The sequence below is a fragment of the Oncorhynchus clarkii genome, unplaced genomic scaffold, assembly GCF_045791955.1.
Source record: "Oncorhynchus clarkii lewisi isolate Uvic-CL-2024 unplaced genomic scaffold, UVic_Ocla_1.0 unplaced_contig_2050_pilon_pilon, whole genome shotgun sequence".
NCBI classification, from domain to species: Eukaryota; Metazoa; Chordata; class Actinopteri; order Salmoniformes; family Salmonidae; genus Oncorhynchus; species Oncorhynchus clarkii.
In genome coordinates, this window is record NW_027257981.1 from 45,001 (window position 1) to 69,213 (window position 24,213).

At 42.7% G+C, this 24,213-nt stretch overlaps 1 protein-coding gene across 1 annotated transcript in view; it reads right to left on the reverse strand.

Annotated features, from left to right (window-relative positions):
- The window catches only part of LOC139394391 (multiple C2 and transmembrane domain-containing protein 2-like), a gene marked incomplete at its 3' end in the record, with an annotated part of 78,981 nt that overhangs the window by 44,997 nt on the left and 9,771 nt on the right, over positions 1-24,213 (reverse strand). The window contains exon 2 of the mRNA XM_071142445.1: positions 11,316-11,961. Coding sequence (XP_070998546.1) covers positions 11,316-11,882 — 567 coding nt within the window. The remainder of the gene's footprint in view (positions 1-11,315; positions 11,962-24,213) is intronic.

A 24,213-nucleotide genomic window follows, 5' to 3' on the forward strand; every position in this document is an offset into this window, starting at 1 on the left:
TGGGATAGATTTGGACTGTTTGTTTATAGCTCGGTCCCACCCAGAGGTCATCAGTGGTTTAGCTTTTAAAAACTCAAGGCTCCTAAATGAACGTCATCGCCTTGAGTCTAACAGTAATTTTGACCATGTCTTTTTTCCTCATGACTTTATTCAGACCTGTCTGTGTCCTTGTGTCTTTCACACAACACCAGAACCATGTAACCTGGGTACCAGTCTGTCTGTGTCCTTGTGTCTTTCACAACACCAGCACCATGTAACCTGGGTACCAGTCTGTCTGTGTCCTTTCACAACACCAGAACCATGTAACCTGGGTACCAGTCTGTCTGTGTCCTTTCACAACACCAGAACCATGTAACCTGGGTACCAGTCTGTCTGTGTCCTTGTGTCTTTCACAACCCCAGAACCATGTAACCTGGGTACCAGTCTGTCTGTGTCCTTGTGTCTTTCAGAACACCAGAACCATGTAACCTGGGTACCAGTCTGTCTGTGTCCTTGTGTCTTTCACAACACCAGAACCATGTAACCTGGGTACCAGTCTGTCTGTGTCCTTGTGTCTTTCAGAACACCAGAACCATGTAACCTGGGTACCAGTCTGTCTGTGTCCTTGTGTCTTTCACAACACCAGAACCATGTAACCTGGGTACCAGTCTGTCTTTGTCCTTTCACAACACCAGAACCATGTAACCTGGGTACCAGTCTGTCTGTGTCCTTGTGTCTTTCACAACACCAGAACCATGTAACCTGGGTACCAGTCTGTCTGTGTCCTTGTGTCTTTCAGAACACCAGAACCATGTAACATGGGTACCAGTCTGTCTGTGTCCTTTCACAACACCAGAACCATGTAACCTGGGTACCAGTCTGTCTGTGTCCTTTCACAACACCAGAACCATGTAACCTGGATACCAGTCTGTCGGTGTCCTTTCACAACACCAGAACCATGTAACCTGGGTACCAGTCTGTCTGTGTCCTTTCACAACACCAGAACCATGTAACCTGGGTACCAGTCTGTCTGTGTCCTTGTGCCTTTCACAACACCAGAACCATGTAACCTGGGTACCAGTCTGTCTGTGTCCTTGTGTCTTTCAGAACACCAGAACCATGTAACCTGCGTACCAGTCTGTCTGTGCGATCACTCCATTCTCCCAAACATGACAAGGAGTTGGAATGATCGCATAAACAGACCTGGGACCAGGCTAAGAAGCATGTGGTTATGTCAACAGATCTGGGACCTGGCTAAGAAGCATGTGGTTAATTCAACAGATCTGGGACCAGGCTAAGAAGCATGTGGTTAATTCAACAGATCTGGGACCCGGCTAAGAAACATGTGGTTATTTCAACAGATCTGGGACCAGGCTAAGAAGCATGTGGTTATTTCAACAGATCTGGGACCAGGCTAAGAAGCATGTGGTTATTTCAACAGATCTGGGACCAGGCTAAGAAGCATGTGGTTAATTCAACAGATCTGGGACCAGGCTAAGAAGCATGTGGTTATTTCAACAGATCTGGGACCCGGCTAAGAAGCATGTGGTTCTTTCAACAGATCTGGGACCAGGCTAAGAAACATGTGGTTATGTCAACAGATCTGGGACCAGGCTAAGAAGCATGTGGTTATGTCAACAGATCTGGGACCAGGCTAAGAAGCATGTGGTTATTTCAACAGATCTGGGACCAGGCTAAGAAGCATGTGGTTAATTCAACAGATCTGGGACCAGGCTAAGAAGCATGTGGTTATTTCAACAGATCTGGGACCAGGCTAAGAAGCATGTGGTTAATTCCTGATAATGCATCTGCTGCTGTGGATTAATATTTCCATACCACATGTATAATAGATATATAATGGATGGATTGAATAGTGACAGCACCATAGTGATATGTTAATGCTCTCATACCACATGTATAATAGATATATAATGGATGGATTGAATAGTGACAGCACCATAGTGATATGTTAATGCTCTCATACCACATGTATACTATATATAAAAACAACTATGCTTTAATTGAGAAGTGGGCACTGGTCTGAAGCTGAAAAAGAAAAGAAAATTCACATGAGCACCACAATGCCTACTCCACCCATGCTCTACCAAGGTTTTACAGCACCACAATGCCTACTCCACCCATGCTCTACCAAGGTTTTACAGCACCACAATGCCTACTCCACCCATGCTCTACCAAGGTTTTACAGCACCACAATGCCTACTCCACCCATGCTCTACCAAGGTTTTACAGCACCACAATGCCTACTCCACCCATGCTCTACCAAGGTTTTACAGCACCACAATGCCTACTCCACCCATGCTCTACCAAGGTTTTACAGCACCACAATGCCTACTCCACCCATGCTCTACCAAGGTTTTACAGCACCACAATGCCTACTCCACCCATGCTCTACCAAGGTTTTACAGCACCACAATGCCTACTCCACCCATGCTCTACCAAGGTTTTCCAGCACACAGCTTTGACAACAGTAGCAATGTTGGTGAATTGTACTTCCAACTATGTGTAGGCAGGTTTCTTACGATTCAAACCTTCTCAAACAGCCTGATTCATACTGTTAGAGGAGGCGCAGCACAATAATGGGATTTGTGCAGCGATACAAGTTAAAGTATTTGATTCTTCACCCACCACACTAATCCCATTCCATTACCTTTACAATATTATTTTTAATGAGAAGAAAACAAGCTTTGCTTTTATGCCATTACTAAGCAGTCAGACTTTAACTCGGCCCACCACCTTCCTGAGATACATCCCTGTTGCTTGGACCATTTCCTTCTTCGACAGATAAACTGTCAAGCTGGCAGACACAACAACGCTTGACCAGACTCCTACTGTTCTGAAGGTGTTCTGGCCAGGTGGTACTAAATACCCCCATATCATTTCCCAGACCACGCAGCATAACGTGCCGTTTAAACGTGGCTCTGGCATTTCATAACCCAAACAGAAGACGAAGGTAGGAAAACAAACCATTAAGAGAGACTAAAGCAGATGTATCTTTGGCTCAGTTAGAGGGACCTACCAATATCCCTTCATGAGATCAAACTGACTATTTTGTATTTGTATTTATTAAGGATCCTCATTAGCTGCCAAGGCAGCAGCTACTCTTCCTGGGGTTTATTATGGATCCCCATTAGTTCCTTCCAAGGCAGCAGCTACTCTTCCTGGGGATTTATTATGGATCCCCATTAGTTCCTGCCAAGGCAGCAGCTACTCTTCCTGGGGTTTATTATGGATCCCCACTAGTTCCTGCCAAGGCAGCAGCTACTCTTCCTGGGGTTTATTATGGATCCCCATTAGTTCCTTCCAAGGCAGCAGCTACTCTTCCTGGGGTTTATTATGGATCCCCATTAGTTCCTGCCAAGGCAGCAGCTACTCTTCCTGGGGTTTATTATGGATCCCCATTATTTCCTGTTGCCAAGGCAGCAGCTACTCTTCCTGGGGTTTATTATGGATCCCCATTAGTTCCTGCCAAGACAGCAGCTATCCTTCCTGGGGTTTATTATGGATCCCCATTAGGTCCTGCCAAGGCAGCAGCTACTCTTCCTGGGGTTTATTATGGATCCCCATTAGTTCCTGCCAAGGCAGCAGCTACTCTTCCTGGGGTTTATTATGGATCCCCATTAGTTCCTGCCAAGGCAGCAGCTACTTTCCCTGGGGTTTATTATGTATCCCCGTTAGTTCTTGCCAAGGCAGCAGCTACTTTCCCTGGGGTTTATTATGGATCCCCATTAGTTCCTGCAAAGGCAGCAGCTACTTTCCCTGGGGTTTATTATGGATCCCCATTAGTTCCTGCCAAGGCAGCAGCTACTCTTCCTGGGGTTTATTATGTATCCCCGTTAGTTCCTGCCAAGGCAGCAGCTACTCTTCCTGGGGTTTATTATGGATCCCCATTAGTTCCTGCCAAGGCAGCAGCTACTTTCCCTGGGGTTTATTATGGATCCCCATTAGTTCCTGCCAAGGCAGCAGCTACTTTCCCTGGGGTTTATTATGGATCCCCATGAAAATGAAACCAGTACTTTCAGGTGTCAGGGTAAATGTAACCAGTACTTTCAGGTGTCAGAGAAAATGTAACCAGTACTTTCAGGTGTCAGGGAAAATGTAACCAGTACTTTCAGGTGTCAGGGAAAATGTAACCAGTACTTTCAGGTGTCAGGGTAAATGTAACCAGTACTTTCAGGTGTCAGGGAAAATGTAACCAGTACTTTCAGGTGTCAGGGTAAATGTAACCAGTACTTTCAGGTGTCAGAGAAAATGTAACCAGTACTTTCAGGTGTCAGGGAAAATGTAACCAGTACTTTCAGGTGTCAGGGAAAATGTAACCAGTACTTTCAGGTGTCAGGGAAAATGCAACCAGTACTTTCAGGTGTCAGAGAAAATGTAACCAGTACTTTCAGGTGTCAGGGTAAATGTAACCAGTACTTTCAGGTGTCAGAGAAAATGTAACCAGTACTTTCAGGTGTCAGGGAAAATGTAACCAGTACTTTCAGGTGTCAGGGAAAATGTAACCAGTACTTTCAGGTGTCAGGGAAAATGTAACCAGTACTTTCAGGTGTCAGGGTAAATGTAACCAGTACTTTCAGGTGTCAGAGAAAATGTAACCAGTACTTTCAGGTGTCAGGAAAAATGTAACCAGTACTTTCAGGTGTCAGGGAAAATGTAACCAGTACTTTCAGGTGTCAGGGAAAATGCAACCAGTACTTTCAGGTGTCAGAGAAAATGTAACCAGTACTTTCAGGTGTCAGGGTAAATGTAACCAGTACTTTCAGGTGTCAGGGAAAATGTAACCAGTACTTTCAGGTGTCAGGGAAAATGTAACCAGTACTTTCAGGTGTCAGGGTAAATGTAACCAGTACTTTCAGGTGTCAGGGTAAATGTAACCAGTACTTTCAGGTGTCAGGGAAAATGTAACCAGTACTTTCAGGTGTCAGGGAAAATGTAACCAGTACTTTCAGGTGTCAGGGAAAATGTAACCAGTACTTTCAGGTGTCAGGGTAAATGTAACCAGTACTTTCAGGTGTCAGGGTAAATGTAACCAGTACTTTCAGGTGTCAGGGTAAATGTAACCAGTACTTTCAGGTGTCAGGGTAAATGTAACCAGTACTTTCAGGTGTCAGGGTAAATGTAACCAGTACTTTCAGGTGTCAGGGTAAATGTAACCAGTACTTTCAGGTGTCAGGGTAAATGTAACCAGTACTTTCAGGTGTCAGGGTAAATGTAACCAGTACTTTCAGGTGTCAGAGAAAATGTAACCAGTACTTTCAGGTGTCAGGGAAAATGTAACCAGTACTTTCAGGTGTCAGGGAAAATGTAACCAGTACTTTCAGGTGTCAGGGCAAATGTAACCAGTACTTTCAGGTGTCAGGGTAAATGTAACCAGTACTTTCAGGTGTCAGGGTAAATGTAACCAGTACTTTCAGGTGTCAGGGTAAATGTAACCAGTACTTTCAGGTATCAGGGTAAATGTAACCAGTACTTTCAGGTGTCAGGGAAAATGTAACCAGTACTTTCAGGTATCAGAGAAAATGTAAACAGTACTTTCAGGTATCAGAGAAAATGTAACCAGTACTTTCAGGTGTCAGGGTAAATGTAACCAGTACTTTCAGGTGTCAGGGAAAATGTATGGAGTAAAAAGTACATTATTTTCTTTAGGAATGTAGTGGAGGAAAATAAAAAATATTCCAAAATAAAAATAGATAAGTAGAGTTACACCAAAAAACAACTTAAGTAGTAGAGGTCGATCTCTATTACGTAGTACTTAGAGTCATTTTACTTGAGTATTTGACTGCTCTTGGTATACAGACGCCAGTGATGACTTTCACTTTAGCAGTGATGAATTCATGAACTTCTTTGAGGAAAATATTATGATTATTAGAAAGCAAATTACGGACTCCTGCACAACTCTGCCAGGACCTAGGATCAAGAGAGACGCTCAAGTGTTTTAGTACTATTTCTCCTGACACAATGATGAAAATAATCATGGCCTCTAAACCTTCAAGCTGCATACTGGACCCTATTCCAACTAAACTACTGAAAGAGCTGCTTCCTGTGCTTGGCCCTCCTATGTTGAACATAATAAACGGCTATCTATCCACCGGATGTGTACCAAACTCACTAAAAGTGGCAGTAATAAAGCCTCTCTTGAAAAAGCCAAACCTTGACCCAGAAAATATAAAAAAACTATCGGCCTATATCGAATCTTCCATTCCTCTCAAAAATTTTAGAAAAGGCTGTTGCGCAGCAACTCACTGCCTTCCTGAAAACAAACAATGTATACGAAATGCTTCAGTCTGGTTTTAGACCCCATCATAGCACTGAGACGGCACTTGTGAAGGTGGTCAATGACATTTTAATGGCATCGGACCGAGGCTCTGCATCTGTCCTCGTGCTCCTAGACCTTAGTGCTGCTTTTGATACCATCGATCACCACAGAGATTGGAAACCCAAATTGGTCTACACGGACAAGTTCTGGCCTGGTTTAGATCTTATCTGTCGGAAAGATATCAGTTTGTCTCTGTGAATGGTTTGTCCTCTGACAAATCAACTGTAAATTTCGGTGCTCCTCAAGGTTCCGTTTTAGGACCACTATTGTTTTCACTATATATTTTACCTCTTGGGGATGTTATTCGAAAACATAATATTAACTTTCACTGCTATGCGGATGACACACAGCTGTACATTTCAATGAAACATGGTGAAGCCCCAAAATTGCCCTTGCTAGAAGCATGTGTTTCAGACATAAGGAAGTGGATGGCTGCAAAAGTTCTACTTTTAAACTCGGACAAAACAGAGATGCTTGATCTAGGTCCCAAGAAACAAAGAGATCTTCTGTTGAATCTGACAATTATTCTTAATGGTTGTACAGTCGTCTCAAATACAACTGTGAAGGACCTCGGCGTTACTCTGGACCCTGATCTCTCTTTTGAAGAACATATCAAGACCATTTCAAGGACAGCTTTTTTCCATCTATGTAACATTGCAAAAATCAGAAACTTTCTGTCCAAAAATGATGCAGAAAAATGTATCCATGCTTTTGTCACTTCTAGGTTAGACTACTACAATGCTTTACTTTCCGGCTACCCGGATAAAGCACTAAATAAACTTCAGTTAGTGCTAAATACGGCTGCTAGAATCCTGACTATGATCATATTACTCCAGTGCTAGCCTCTCTACACTGGCTTCCTGTCAAAGCAAGGGCTGATTTCAAGGTTTTACTGCTAACCTACAAAGCATTACATGGGCTTGCTCCTACCTATCTCTCTGATTTGGTCCTGCCGTACATACCTACACGAACGCTACGGTCACAAGACGCAGGCCTTCTAATTGTCCCTAGAATTTCTAAGCAAACAGCTGGAGGCAGGGCTTTCTCCTATAGAGCTCCATTTTTATGGAACGGTCTGCCTACCCATGTCAGAGATGCAAACTCGGTCTCAACCTTTAAGTCTTTACTGAAGAGTCATCTCTTCAGTGGGTCATATGATTGAGTGTAGTCTGGCCCAGGAGTGGGAAGGTGAACGGAAAGGCTCTGGAGCAACGAACCACCCTTGCTGTCTCTGCCTGGCCGGTTCACCTCTTTCCACTGGGATTCTCTGCCTCTAACCCTATTACAGGGGCTGAGTCACTGGCTTACTGGCTCTCTCTCATGCCGTCCCTGGAAGGGGTGCGTCACCTGAGTGGGTTGATTCACTGATGTGGTCATCCTGTCTGGGTTGGCGCCCCCCCCTTGGGTTGTGCCGTGGCGGAGGTCTTTGTGGGCTATACTCAGCCTTGTCTCAGGATGGTAAGTTGGTGGTTGAAGATATCCCTCTAGTGGTGTGGGGGCTGTGCTTTGGCAAAGTGGGTGGGGTTATATCCTTCCTGTTTGGCCCTGTCCGGGGGTGTCCTCGGATGGGGCCACAGTGTCTCCTGACCCCTCCTGTCTCAGCCTCCAGTATTTATGCTGCAGTAGTTTATGTGTCGGGGGGCTAGGGTCAGTTTGTTATATCTGGAGTACTTATCCTGTCCTATTCGGTGTCCTGTGTGAATCTAAGTGTGCGTTCTCTAATTCTCTACTTCTCTCTTTCTTTCTCTCTCTCTGAGGACCTGAGCCCTAGGACCATGCCTCAGGACTACCTGACATGATGACTCCTTGCTGTGCCCAGTCACCTGGCCGTGCTGCTGCTCCAGTTTAAACTGTTCTGCCTTATTATTATTCGACCATGCTGGTCATTTATGAACATCTTGGTCATGTTCTGTTATAATCTCCACCCGGCACAGCCAGAAGAGGACTGGCCACCCCACATAGCCTGGTTCCTCTCTAGGTTTCTTCCTAGGTTTTGGCCTTTCTAGGGAGTTTTTCCTAGCCACCGTGCTTCTACACCTGCATTGCTTGCTGTTTGGGGTTTTAGGCTGGGTTTCTGTACAGCACTTTGAGATATCAGCTGATGTACGAAGGGCTATATAAATACATTTGATTTGATTTAATTTGATGTAGGAGCAGATTATATACAGACACCAGTGATGTAGGAGCAGATTATATACAGACACCAGTGATGTAGGAGCAGATTATATACAGACACCAGTGATGTAGGAGCAGATGGTATACAGACGCCAGTGATATAGGAGCAGATTATATACAGACGTCAGTGATGTAGGAGCAGATTATATACAGACGCCAGTGATGTAGGAGCAGATTATATACAGACACCAGTGATATAGGAGCAGATTATATACAGACACCAGTGATATAGGAGCAGATTATATACAGACACCAGTGATGTAGGAGCAGATTATATACAGACACCAGTGATATAGGAGCAGATTGTATACAGACACCAGTGATATAGGAGCAGATTATATACAGACACCAGTGATGTAGGAGCAGATTATATACAGACGCCAGTGATGTAGGAGCAGATTGTGTACAGACGCCAGTGATATAGGAGCAGATTATATACAGACGCCAGTGATGTAGGAGCAGATTGTGTACAGACGCCAGAGATGTGGGAGCAGATTGTGTACAGACGCCAGTGATGTAGGAGCAGATTGTGTAACCCTACACGACCACCATGTCTAGCATCCAGTGGGGTTCTCTTGGAAAGAAGAATCACTGTAAGGCTAAATCATATTTAATAAACCTGACTATCTGACTCCATTTAATAAACCCGACTATCTGACTCCATTTAATAAACCTGACTATATTTAATAAACCCGACTATCTGACTCCATTTAATAAACCTGACTATCTGACTCCATTTAATAAACCTGACTATCTGACTCCATTTAATAAACCTGACTATCTGACTCCATTTAATAAACCTGACTCCATTTAATAAACCTGACTATCTGACTCCACTTAATAAACCTGACTATCTGACTCCATTTAATAAACCCGACTATCTGACTCCATTTAATAAAACTGACTCCATTTAATAAACCCGACTATCTGACTCCACTTAATAAACCTGACTATCTGACTCCATTAAATAAACCTGACTCCATTTAATAAACCTGACTATCTGACTCCACTTAATAAACCTGACTATCTGACTCCATTAAATAAACCTGACTCCATTTAATAAACCTGACTATCTGACTCCACTTAATAAACCTGACTATCTGACTCAATTTAATAAACCCGACTATCTGACTCCATTTAATAAACCTGACTATCTGACTCCATTTAATAAACCCGACTATCTGACTCCATTTAATAAACCTGACTCCATTTAATAAACCTGACTATCTGACTCCACTTAATAAACCTGACTATCTGACTCCATTTAATAAACCCGACTATCTGACTCCATTTAATAAACCCGACTATCTGACCTCCTTTAATAAACCTGACTCCATTTAATAAACCTGACTCCATATAATAAACCTGACTATCTAACTCCATTTAATAAACCTGACTCCATTTAATAAACCTGACTCCATTTAATAAACCTGACTATCCGACTCCATTTAATAAACCCGACTATCTGACGCCAATTAATAAACCTGACTCCATTTAATAAACCCGACTATCTGACTCCATTTAATAAACCTGACTCCATTTAATAAACCTAGGCCTAGCCCTAGGACCATGCCTCAGGACTACCTGACATGATGACTCCTTGCTGTGCCCAGTCCACCTGGCCGTGCTGCTGCTCCAGTTTAAACTGTTCTGCCTTATTATTATTCGACCATGCTGGTCATTTATGAACATCTTGGTCATGTTCTGTTATAATCTCCACCCGGCAAAGCCAGAAGAGGACTGGCCACCCCACATATGCTCTCTCTAATTCTCTCTTTCTTTCTCTCTCTCGGAGGACCTGAGCCCTAGGACCATGCCCCAGGACTACCTGACATGATGACTCCTTGCTGTCCCCAGTCCACCTGACCGTGCTGCTGCTCCAGTTTCAACTGTTCTGCCTTATTATTATTCAACCATGCTGGTCATTTATGAACATTTGAACATCTTGGCCATGTTCTGTTATAATCTCCACCCGGCACAGCCAGAAGAGGACTGGCCACCCCACATAGCCTGGTTCCTCTCTAGGCTTCTTCCTAGGTTTTGGCCTTTCTAGGGAGTTTTTCCTAGCCACCGTGCTTCTACACCTGCATTGCTTGCTGTTTGGGGTTTTAGGCTGGGTTTCTGTACAGCACTTTGAGATATCAGCTGATGTACGAAGGGCTATATAAATACATTTGATTTGATTTAATTTGATGTAGGAGCAGATTATATACAGACACCAGTGATGTAGGAGCAGATTATATACAGACACCAGTGATGTAGGAGCAGATTATATACAGACACCAGTGATGTAGGAGCAGATGGTATACAGACGCCAGTGATATAGGAGCAGATTATATACAGACGTCAGTGATGTAGGAGCAGATTATATACAGACGCCAGTGATGTAGGAGCAGATTATATACAGACACCAGTGATATAGGAGCAGATTGTATACAGACACCAGTGATATAGGAGCAGATTATATACAGACACCAGTGATGTAGGAGCAGATTATATACAGACGCCAGTGATGTAGGAGCAGATTGTGTACAGACGCCAGTGATATAGGAGCAGATTTAATAAACCTGACTATCTGACTCCATTTAATAAACCTGACTCCATTTAATAAACCTGACTATCTGACTCCATTTAATAAACCTGACTCCATTTAATAAACCTGACTATCTGACTCCATTTAATAGTATAGTAAAACCATGTGCAATCAAGACTGACTAAGATCAAGAAATGGTCACGAGGAGAAAATATCAAATCAAATTAATTAAATCAGACCATAGTAACACCAGCCATAATGCACCATAGTAAGCTGTAAAACTCTGTTTACCTGAGTCATGTCCTCTGATATCTCCACTGAGGGGATCTCTCTGCTGTGCAGGCCAATGGGAGTGGTAGTGTGTTCACTACAGTGTCCCGTGTGGTCCTGCAGCTCCAAGTCCTCTGTCCCTGACCCCCCTCCAGCAGAAGCAGCTCTCAGCACATGGCTCTCCTCTGACAGGTCCTCCTTATAAGGAGGAGCACTGGGTTCACTACACACCGACTCCTGGGACGTCCAGTCAGCCTGGTCCACCGGGACACTCAGTCTGTTTAGAGCAGCGTCGCTCCCAGCACTCCCAGCCGTGTTAACGGTGTGAGAGCTAGCACCTCCTCCCTGCCTTCTGTCTCCAACAGTCTTAATGGTGGGAGTGTTGGGGCTGCTGTAGGTCTGGTAGTCCTGCTGGGCCAGGGAGGAGGTGGGGGTGATGTCTGGGACAGAGGAACTCATCCTGTGGTTTAAGACATGTTCTGGACACACCTCAGTCTTCTTTCTGCCCCGTCGGAGGGTAGAGAGGAGGGGCTGGGCGCGATGCCGCAGGTGGGACAACACACCAGACTTCTTAGAAGGGGAGTCCATGGTGATGAGCAGGAAGAGGAGGAGAGGGTGTTGATAGTGCTCTGAGGTCTATCTAGGGTTTAACATCCATCACTGAAAGCTGTGAAATAGAGAGACAGGAAGACGCAATTAGACTGAAACCAAACTGTGAACTGTATGTTGGTCATCATTACCACAATCACATTTTCACTGGTTAGTAGCTAACTATGAAAACTATCTACCGACTAAGACTGAGGAGCAGAGAAGGACTTGATTATTAGATCAAATACAATGTCATGTTTTACATTAGATCTAGTTCTATGACTGCATTCACAATGAGATGAGGGTGTTCAGCAGACTAAACCTAATAGACTGTATTGGCTGTCGTTCATGTGACATCACAGCAGTCTGGCCCCTGGATATTCTTCCTTCCTTTCACATGTAAACTATATGTGTGTCATCATCCCACCACTGACAGCAGTCCCAATAGTTCCCTATTACAGTAGTCAAACTAGAAAGACAAAGTACAATAGATGAATCAGTTGATAAGAGCTCAATTTAGTATGGTGCTAACCTCTACCTCTAGTCTGAAATCACTGCTGTATACTGCTAACCTGCTAACATCTAGCCTGATACCACTGCTGCATGCTGCTAACCTGCTAACATCTAGCCTGATATCACTGTTGTATGCTGCTAACCTGCTAACATCTAGCCTGATATCACTGCTGCATGCTGCTAACCTGCTAACATCTAGCCTGATACCACTGCTGCATGCTGCTAACCTCTACCTCTAGTCTGAAATCACTGCTGCATGCTGCTAACCTGCTAACATCTAGCCTGATACCACTGCTGCATGCTGCTAACCTGCTAACATCTAGCCTGATACCACTGCTGCATGCTGCTAACCTCTACCTCTAGTCTGAAATCACTGCTGTATGCTGCTAACCTGCTAACATCTAGCCTGATATCACTGCTGTATGCTGCTAACCTGCTAACATCTAGTCTGATTTTACTGCTGCATGCTGCTAACCTGCTAACATCTAGTCTGATATCACTGCTGCATGCTGCTAACCTGCTAACATCTAGCCTGATTTTACTGCTGTATGCTGCTAACCTGCTAACATCTAGCCTGATATTACTGCTGTATGCTGCTAACCTGCTAACATCTAGCCTGATATCACTGCTGTATGCTGCTAACCTGCTAATATCTAGCCTGATATCACTGCTGTATGCTGCTAACCTGCTAACATCTAGCCTGATATCACTGCTGTATGCTGCTAACCTGCTAAAATCTAGCCTGATATCACTGCTGTATGCTGCTAACCTGCTAACATCTAGCCTGATATCACTGCTGTATGCTACTAACCTGCTAAAATCTAGCCTGATATCACTGCTGTATGCTGCTAACCTGCTAACATCTAGCCTGATATCACTGCTGTATGCTGCTAACATCTAGCCTGATATCACTGCTGTATGCTGCTAACCTGCTAACATCTAGCCTGATATCACTGCTGTATGCTGCTATCCTGCTCAAATCTAGCCTGATATCACTGCTGTATACTGCTAACCTGCTAACATCTAGCCTGATATCATTGCTGTATACTGCTAACATCTAGTCTGATATCACTGCTGTATGCTGCTTACCTGCTAACATCTAGCCTGATATCACTGCTGTATGCTGCTAACCTGCTAACATCTAGCCTGATATCACTGCTGTATGATGCTAACCTCTACCTCTAGTCTGAAATCACTGCTGTATCCTGCTAACCTGCTAACATCTAGTCTGATATCACTGCTGTATACTGCTAACATCTAGCCTGATATCACTGCTGTATGCTGCTAACCTGCTAACATCTAGCCTGATATCACTGCTGTATGCTGCTAACCTGCTAACATCTAGCCTGATATCACTGCTGTATGCTGCTAACCTGCTAAAATCTAGCCTGATATCACTGCTGTATGCTGCTAACCTGCTAACATCTAGTCTGAGATCACTGCTGTATGCTGATAACCTGATAACATCTAGCCTGATATCACTGCTGTATCCTGCTAACCTGCTAACATCTAGCCTGATATCACTGCTGTATCCTGCTAACCTGCTAACATCTAGCCTGATATCACTGCTGTATCCTGCTAACCTGCTAACATCTAGCCTGATATCACTGCTGTATCCTGCTAACATCTAGCCTGATATCACTGCTGTATGCTGCTAACCTGCTAACATCTAGCCTGATATCACTGCTGTATGCTGATAACCTGCTAACATCTAGCCTGATATCACTGCTGTATCCTGCTAACCTGCTAACATCTAGCCTGATATCACTGCTGTATCCTGCTAACCTGCTAACATCTAGCCTGATAACTGTAATCTGAATAAAGGGAAAAAGGCCATTCTTGAACATGGGGTGAGACATTCTTTCTGATTTTCTAGAGAAGAGGTCTAATGCTTTAATATGTAATCATTTCTGCCCTCCGAATTCATATTCATTATATAAATAGGCCTGTTAAATTTTGTCTGGCTTGATGTTCCAAATAAAATTGATTTAAAAAAAACTGTTCGCTAGGTGTAGGCAAGACCATAAGCAAATAGGTAAACTGGGATATGACTAAAGAGTTAATTAGGGTAAACTGGGACATGACACATTTTTCCACAAATAGACAGGTATTTACCTTTCTATGGTAGCCAGATCTTATCTATGTTAGCTAACTTTCTATTAAAATGTATTGGAGTCAGATCATTTATTTATTTCAGGATATGTATAGCGGGTATATCCACATCACCATCAGACCATTGTATTGGTAAACTACACAGTAATGTTAAAGTTGTATTTTTTGTGATCCAAAACGTAATATTTTGGTTTTAATCCAGAGAGGTTAGAAAAAGTATCTAGATCCTCTATGAGGCTGTGGAGGGATTCTAATTCTATAAGTATCTAGATCCTCTATGAGGCTGTGGAGGGATTCTAATTCTATAAGTATCTAGATCCTCTATGAGGCTGTGGAGGGATTCTAATTCTATAAGTATCTAGATCCTCTATGAGGCTGTGGAGGGATTCTAATTCTATAAGTATCTAGATCCTCTATGAGGCTGTGGAGGGATTCTAATTCTATAAGTATCTAGATCCTCTATGAGGCTGTGGAGGGATTCTAATTCTATAAGTATCTAGATCCTCTATGAGGCTGTGGAGGGATTCTAATTCTATAAGTATCTAGATCCTCTATGAGGCTGTGGAGGGATTCTAATTCTATAAGTATCTAGATCCTCTATGAGGCTGTGGAGGGATTCTAATTCTATAAGTATCTAGATCCTCTATGAGGCTGTGGAGGGATTCTAATTCTATAAGTATCTAGATCCTCTATGAGGCTGTGGATTTAAAAGAAAACATGAATCACCAGCGTACAGTGACACCTTTGTTTTTCAGCCCTGCATTTCTAATCCTTTGATATTCTTTTAGGATCTAATTTTAATAGGTAACATTGCGATGGCCATAATAAATTAATAAATAGATATGCTGATAGTGGACAAACTTGTTTAACTCCACTTGACAGTTTAAAACTTTCTGAGAAGCAGCCATTATTTACTACTTTACACCAACAGTAACTATACAGGATTTAATTGCATGGCCTCTAAAGGCACATTTAAAAGTATCCCATAAAATAAGGGGATCTGCTGTACCTATGTTATGTCTGAAAAATGCTAATACGTGCTATGAATGTGTCAATAAATGTGTTATGAATGTGTTAATATACTATAAATGTGCTATGAATGTGTTAATAAATGTGTTATTGTTAATAAATGTGTTATGAATGTGTTAATAAATATACTATGAATGTGCTATAAATGTGTTAATAAATGTGTTATGAATGTGTTAATACATGTGTTATAAATGTGTTAATAAATGTGTTAATGAATGTGTTATGAATGTGTTAATAAATGTGTTATGAATGTGTTAATAAATGTGTTATAAATGTGTTAATGTTAATACATGTGTTATGAATGTGTTAATGTTAATAAATGTGTTATGAATGTGTTAATGTTAATAAATGTGTTATGAATGTGTCAGTGTGTTATGAATGTGTCAGTGTGTTATGAATGTGTTATGAATGTGTTAATGTGTTATGAATGTGTTAATGTGTTATGAATGTGTTAATGTGTTATGAATGTGTGAATGTGTTATGAATGTGTTAATGTGTTATGAATGTGTTAATGTGTTATGAATGTGTTAATATGTTATGAATGTGTTAATGTGTTATGAATGTGTTAATGTGTTATGAATGTGTTAATGTGTTATGAATGTGTGAATGTGTTATGAATGTGTGAATGTGTTAATGTGTTATGAATGTGTTAATGTGTTATGAATGTGTGAATGTGTTATGAATGTGTGAATGTGTTATGAATGTGTGAATGTGTTAATGTGTTATGAATAGCCTAAGGACTATTAGTCAAGCAGTCAGCAGCAACATTCATATGGAAATGTACTGAGAATTAAACTGAGGAGGATTTATGTGATTGGCAGCAATCCCAGATGATGAATGTTGACATGCACTGACATGATGACATCTCAACACCAGAGAGACTAGAGCAGAGCTAGATCTTGCCACAAAGAGTAGAGCTTCTACGGATCAGAGAAACAGGATAGGCCGACTGTTTTTATATCAGAAGAACATCTTCTGTTTTAACTCTAACAAATGTAAAACAACTCAATTCATCCAATCAGGAAACACTGAGCAGAGCTAGATCCTGCCACAAAGAGTAGAGCTTCTACAGACCAGAGAAACAGGATAGGCCGACATCTTCTGTTTTAACTCTAACAAATATAAAACAACTCAATTCATCCAATCAGGAAACACTGAGCAGACTAGAGCTTCCATCATAGAAACAATATACTGTTTTATGTCCAAAAAACATTTCCACTTTTTTTGTAAATAAAATAATGAAATTCCTCATATTTGAAATGCTTAAATACATATAAATACAAAATCCATTCCCAAGTATTGAGTCCAAGAACATTTGAATCTAGATCAAGTTTATGATAACAACTGGCTGACATGAAGTGACACACCTCCTGTGTCTACATGGCTGGGCCTGGCCCCAGCCCCGGCCCTGAGTAATCTGCTGTGTCCTTGTGGAACACCTAGACTGCTCCCAAATGGAACCCTATTCCCTGTATAGTGCACTACTTTTGACCAGAGCCCATAGTGCACTACATAGTGAATAGAGTGTCATTTGGGGTTAGCCTGAAATAAGGGTCTTTGTTCCATTTCACCAGTATTCCTATATACACTGAGAACACAATGAATGATACAGTGCAGGAGCATTCATACTGCTGTTGTTAGTGTTACATTCTGCTAGATCTCCTTTATGTGTGTAATCTCAACATTCATTCTGCTGTTGTTAGTGTTACATTCTGCTAGATCTCCTTTATGTGTGTAATCTCAACATTCATACTGCTGTTGTTAGTGTTACATTCTGCTAGATCTCCTTTATGTGTGTAATCTCAACATTCATACTGCTGTTGTTAGTGTTACATTCTGCTAGATCTCCTTTATGTGTGTAATCTCAACATTCATGCTGCTGTTGTTAGTGTTACATTCTGCTAGATCTCCTTTATGTATGTAATCTCAACATTCATACTGCTGTTGTTAAAGTTACATTCTGCTAGATCTCCTTTATGTGTGTAATCTCAACATTCATTCTGCTGTTGTTAGTGTTACATTCTGCTAGATCTCCTTTATGTGTGTAATCTCAACATTCATACTGCTGTTGTTAGTGTTACATTCTGCTAGATCTCCTTTATGTGTGTAATCTCAACATTCATACTGCTGTTGTTAGTGTTACATTCTGCTAGATCTCCTTTATGTGTGTAATCTCAACATTCATGCTGCTGTTGTTAGTGTTACATTCTGCTAGATCTCCTTTATGTGTGTAATCTCAACATTCATACTGCTGTTGTTAGTGTTACATTCTGCTAGATCTCCTTTATGTGTGTAATCTCAACATTCATACTGCTGTTGTTAGTGTTACATTCTGCTAGATCTCCTTTATGTGTGTAATCTCAACATTTATGCTGCTGTTGTTAGTGTTACATTTTGCTAGATCTCCTTTATGTGTGTAATCTCAACATTCATGCTACCTTTGTCACAGCCCAGAAGCTACTTAAATATTAGCCATGTATCAATATAGAAATGTCTAACACTTCGGGCCTTCCATTAAAATGGAACCATTGTTTCATGAACCTTATCAGTCTTCTGATAAACAAACAGCTAGAGTTCTAGTTTGACAAAAGGGCAACTTAATGTGAAGTGTTTATCCTTTGGCAAAAGCCTGGTCCCAGATCTGTGTCTGTTATTACCAACTCCACTTCTCATTGGACAAACATGACAATTTCATCAGTGGTGGAAAAAGTTCTCAATTGTAAAGATACCTTTATAGAAAATGACTCAAGTAAAAGTTAGTCACCCAGTAAAATTCTACTTGAGTAAAGGTCTAAAAGTATTTGGTTTTATATATACTCAAGTATCAAAAGTAAATGGAATTGCTAAAATGTACTTTAGTATCATAAAAAAACAGGTTGGCCAGTTGAGAACAAGTTCTCATTTACAATCGCGACCTGGCCAAGATAAAGCAAAGCAGTGTGACACAGACAACACAGAGTTACACATGGAATAAACAAACGTACAGTCAACAACACAATAGAAAAAGTTTAAATACAGTGTGTGCAAATGGCGTGAGGAGGAAAGGCAATAAATAGGCCATAGTAGAGAAGTAATAACAATTTAGCAAATTAACACTGGAGTGGTATATGTGCAGATGATGATGTGCAAACAGAAATACTGGTGTTCAAAATAGCAGAAAAGTAAATAAAAACAATATGGGGATGAGGTAGGTAGTTGGATGAGCTATTTACAGATGGGCTGTGTACAGCTGCAGTGATCTGTGAGCTGATCTGACAGCTGATGCTTAAAGTTAGTGAGGGAAATGTAAGTCTCCAACTTCAGCGATTTTTGCAGTTCGTTCCTGTCATTGGCAGCAGAGAACTGGAAGGAAAGGCAGCCAAAGGAGGTGTTGGCTTTGGGGATGACCTATGCTGCTATGGTGACCAGTGAGATATACCTATCATAGGTAAAAAATAACTTCAAATTCCTTATATTAAGCAAACCAGATGGGACAATGTTCTCGTTTTTTGTTGAAGGACAGCAGGGGCTTTAACACTCAGACATAATTTACAAACAAAGCATTTGTGTTTAGTGAGTCCTCCAGATCAGAGGCAGTAGGGATGACCAGGGATGTTCTCTGTTTAGTGAGTCCTCCAGATCAGAGGCAGTAGGGATGACCAGGGATGTTCTCTGTTTAGTGAGTCATCCAGATCAGGCAGTAGGGATGACCAGGGATGTTCTCTGTTTAGTGAGTCCTCCAGATCAGAGGCAGTAGAGATGACATGGGATGTTCTCTGTTTAGTGAGTCTGCCAGATCAGAGGCAGTAGTATTGACAAGGGATGTTCTCTGTTTAGTGAGTCCTCCAGATCAGAGGCAGTAGGGATGACCAGGGATGTTCTCTGTTTAGTGAGTCCTCCAGATCAGAGGCAGTAGGGATGACCAGGGATGTTCTCTGTTTAGTGAGTCCTCCAGATCAGAGGCAGTAGGGATGACCAGGGATGTTCTCTGATTAGTGAGTCCTCCAGATCAGAGGCACTAGGGATGACCAGGGATGTTCTCTGTGTAGTGAGTCCTCCAGATCAGAGGCACTAGGGATGACCAGGAATGTTCTCTGTTTAGTGAGTCTGCCAGATCAGAGGCAGTAGGGATGACCAGGGATGTTCTCTGTTTAGTGAGTCCTCCAGATCAGAGGCAGTAGGGATGACCAGGGATGTTCTCTGTTTAGTGAGTCCTCCAGATCAGAGGCAGTAGGGATGACCAGGGATGTTCTCTGTTTAGTGAGTCCTCCAGATCAGAGGCACTAGGGATGACCAGGGATGTTCTCTGTTTAGTGAGTCCTCCAGATCAGAGGCACTAGGGATGACCAGGGATGTTCTCTTGATAAGTGTGTGAATTAGACCATTTTCCTGTCAAAATGTAACAAGTACTTTTGGGTGTCAGGTAAAATGTACGGAGTAAAAAGCACATTTTATTTAGGAATATAGTGAATTAAAAGTAAAAGTTGGCAGAAATATGAATAGTAAAGTACAGAAACCCCAAAAAGCAGTAACAGACTGGCATCGAGGCTTCCTTTCAGAACAGAGGGACTGTTTCATTACATCTATATTAGCATCACACTACTTCTGTGACAGGAAGTCTTATCCCTAGTGTGTTTGAACTTAGATGCCTTGAACAACAGCTTTCCTGGGATCATCAGGGAGCATTGTCATGTCCAGTCTCTTCACCACATGATGGAGAAAGTAAAGTCCTACTTTACAGCACAATCAAATGGACAGTAAAAGGACATGTCTGACAGCCATACACAGCAGGAACATAATCCACTGTAATCCCAGTAGAGTAGCGGGACCAGGCAGCTTCTATTATCTGAGCTGAGAGCTGTACTGTAGTGTATTACAGACCCTGTGCCCTGCTAGGACAGCACCTGCCCACTGCACCCAGCTGCAGTTAGTCTCCAGAGAAAACAACCACTGGTCATTAAGCCTCTTATACAGCCTCTGGGTTTATGATGCTCTTCAAATGGCACCCGATTCCCTACAGTCTTAGAACAAAAGATACAAACTACAACCTGAAAGGATGATTCATCTGTCCCCATAGAACCCTTGCAAGAACCCTTGCTGGTTGCAAGTAGAATTGTTTTGGGTTCCATGTAGAACCCTGTCCACAGAGGAACCCTGTCCACAAAGGAACCCTGTCCACAGAGGGTTCTACATGGAACCCAAAATAGTTCTACCTGGAACCAAAAAGGGTTCTCCTAATGGGACAGCCGAATAACCCTTTTGGATCCCTTTTCTCTAAGAGTGTATATGTCTCCTGACTCTGGTATCTATGAGGTAGAGGTCAGATGTCAGCTCTGTCTCCTGACTCTGGTAACTATGAGGTAAGGGTCAGATGTCAGCTCTGTCTCCTGACTCTGGTAACTATGAGGTAGAGGTCAGCTCTGTCTCCTGACTCTGGTAACTATGAGGTAGGGGTTAGCTCTGTCTCCTGACTCTGGTAACTATGAGGTAGAGGTCAGATGTCAGCTCTGTCTCCTGACTCTGGTAACTATGAGGTAGGGGTCAGATGTCAGCTCTGTCTCCTGACTCTGGTAACTATGAGGTAGGGGTCAGATGTCAGCTCTGTCTTCTGACTCTGGTATCTATGAGGTAGAGGTCAGCTCTGTCTCCTGACTCTGGTAACTATGAGGTAGAGGTCAGATGTCAGCTCTGTCTTCTGTCTCTGGTATCTATGAGGTAGAGGTCAGCTCTGTCTCCTGACTCTGGTATCTATGAGGTAGAGGTCAGCTCTGTCTTCTGACTCTGGTAACTATGAGATAGGGGTCAGATGTCAGCACTGTCTCCTGACTCTGGTATCTATGAGGTAGGGGTCAGATGTCAGCTCTGTCTCCTGGCTCTGGTATCTATGAGGTAGGGGTCAGATGCCAGCTCTGTCTCCTGGCTCTGGTATCTATGAGGTAGGGGTCAGATGCCAGTACTGTCTCTGGTATCTATGAGGTAGGGGTCAGATGTCAGCTCTGTCTCCTGACTCTGGTATCTATGAGGTAGGGGTCAGATGTCAGCTCTGTCTCCGGTATCTATGAGGTAGGGGTCAGATGTCCAGGTCCAGACATACCTGATACTCTACTAGTGGATCATAATGACAGCGGGTACAATATGTGTCCATCTTAATCTCCTCTTTTCTTTAGTGTCACTTCAGAGAGAATGTCTGCTTGGAAGAAATCAGTTTCCTGTTAATCCAGGACGCAGGGCGAGGGCTCTGACCCAGATGAGGGGATTAGAGGAGGAGGAATAAAATGTTGACAGAAACATATAATAAAAGAGTGTGATGGATAGAGGGGAGGATGATGTTAGAGAGAGATTGGGACAGACAGGAGACTAGTGAAGGTGGGACTGACTGTGACCTCTATCCTGATCTGAATGCCAAATGGCACCAAATTCCCTAGTGCACTATTTTTGATCAGGGCTTGTAGGGGTCAGAAGTAGTCACTGTATTGGGAGTATGCTGTCATTTGGGCCACCTGCCTGTTCTGCTGTCAGATAACAGTCAGTCAACTCCAGACTGGTAATAATAGCATCATTACCATCCAACAATGCCTGAAAGGAAGTTGCAACATCCTCTACACCTGCAGTACAGTTGGAAGTAGCTAGTGACGAATGTAATGTAAAACGATCTCTTAACAATGCCAACACTGATCAACAAAATGGATGTCCATGGAAATTAAATTAACAATATTTACCTACATAAATACTACGTACATTTCTATACTGATTGACAGATTTTACGCTACTACAGTGATCGCAGATCTTATAAATGCGGCCAGAAATATAGCTAAATATTTAATAGTCTTTAATAATCATAATGACTATCTGACAGCAGTTCAACCATTAAGCTAACTGACAGCAGTATTCAGTTCAGTCACTAAGCTAACTGACAGCAGTATTCAGTTCAGTCATTAAGCTAACTGACAGCAGTATTCAGTTCAGTCAGTAAGCTAACTGACAGCAGTATTCAGTTCAGTCAGTAAGCTAACTGACAGCAGTATTCAGTTCAGTCAGTAAGCTAACTGACAGCAGTATTCAATTCAGTCAGTAAGCTAACTGGCAGCAGTATTCAGTTCAGTCATTAAGCTAACTGACAGCAGTATTCAGTTCAGTCATTAAGCTAACTGACAGCAGTATTCAGTTCAGTCATTAAGCTAACTGACAGCAGTATTCAGTTCAGTCATTAAGCTAACTGACAGCAGTATTCAGTTCAGTCAGTAAGCTAACTGACAGCAGTATTCAGTTCAGTCAGTAAGCTAACTGACAGCAGTATTCAGTTCTGTCAGTAAGGAACTGCCAACTACTGGGGTCAGTTTTGGTGCAGAGAGAGAGAGAGAGAGAGAGAGAGAGAGAGAGAGAGAGAGAGAGAGAGAGAGAGAGAGAGTCTTTATGGCTGACGGCTTAACTACCATCACACAACAACTCCTCCTATCATCACAACACTGTCCCTCACTATTAGCCAGGCTGGCCAGAGCAGAGAGGGAATGTACCTCCCTAATGACACCCTATTCCCTAAGGAGTGCACTATTTTTCACCAGGGCCTACTGGGCTCAGGTCAAATATAGTGCACTATATAGGGAATATAGTCCCATTTGGGATGCAGACAGAGACAGAGAGAGAGAGCTAGCTACACTAATCCTGACAAACGGCTGCTCCATCATCCGTCCGTCCTGCAGAGTAGAGGCGGGGTGAGACGACAGTACAGTTGGCCCTGAACATCTGTCTCATTATGAAGGCAGTGTGTTGTGGCCATGCTGAGACCACACTAGACCACAGGGACGCCCTGCGTCCCAATAGGCATCCTATTCGCTATAAAGTGCACTACGTTTGACCAGAGTGGTAGTAGTAGTACACTACATTGGGAATAGGGTTCAATTTGGGACAGAGAGGGACAGGGAGAAAGCTAGCTAGCTAGCACCCTAGGCAGATCAGCCCACCACACAGAGAGGACAGGAGAGAACAGGACAAGGGTCAGAGTTCACACAGGGTCAGCACACCTTCTCTAGGCAGATCAGCCCACCACACAGAGAGGACAGGAGAGAACAGGACAAGGGTCAGAGTTCACACAGGGTCAGCACACCTTCTCTATGACCATACAGATAAATAAACAGATGAATGTTGACCTGGTGGACCTTGTTCACTGCCAAAAGCCCCAGTCCGACTGTACACATCTAATCTCCAGTGACTTCTCTAACTACATCATGCTTTAATGGGTTTCCTCGTGTGAGACTACTGTCTCCACAGGGATGAAGCCAGTCTGAGTTCACTACAAACAAGGGCTGTGAAATAGGGTTCATTTGATGTCAAAACACTGTCTAATGTTATTGTAGGCTGTGGCTAGATGAGGTGTGCTAGCAGTGCTGGTCTAAAACACGCTATAGAGTCCAGACATTTGTAATGGGAGGACCTCGTCAATAACGGAGTAATTTTGATGGGAAATTCCTGTATGTGCCAAACCCCAACCCTGTATGAGCCCAACACCAACCCTGTATGAGCCCAACCCTGTATGAGCCCAACCCTGTATGAACCCAAACCCAACACTGTATGAGCCCAACCCTGTATGAGCCCAACCCCAACCCTGTATGAGCCCAACCCTGTATGAGCCCAATCCCAACCCTGTATGAGCCCAACACTGTATGAGCCCAACCCTAACCCTGTACGAGTCCAACCCTGT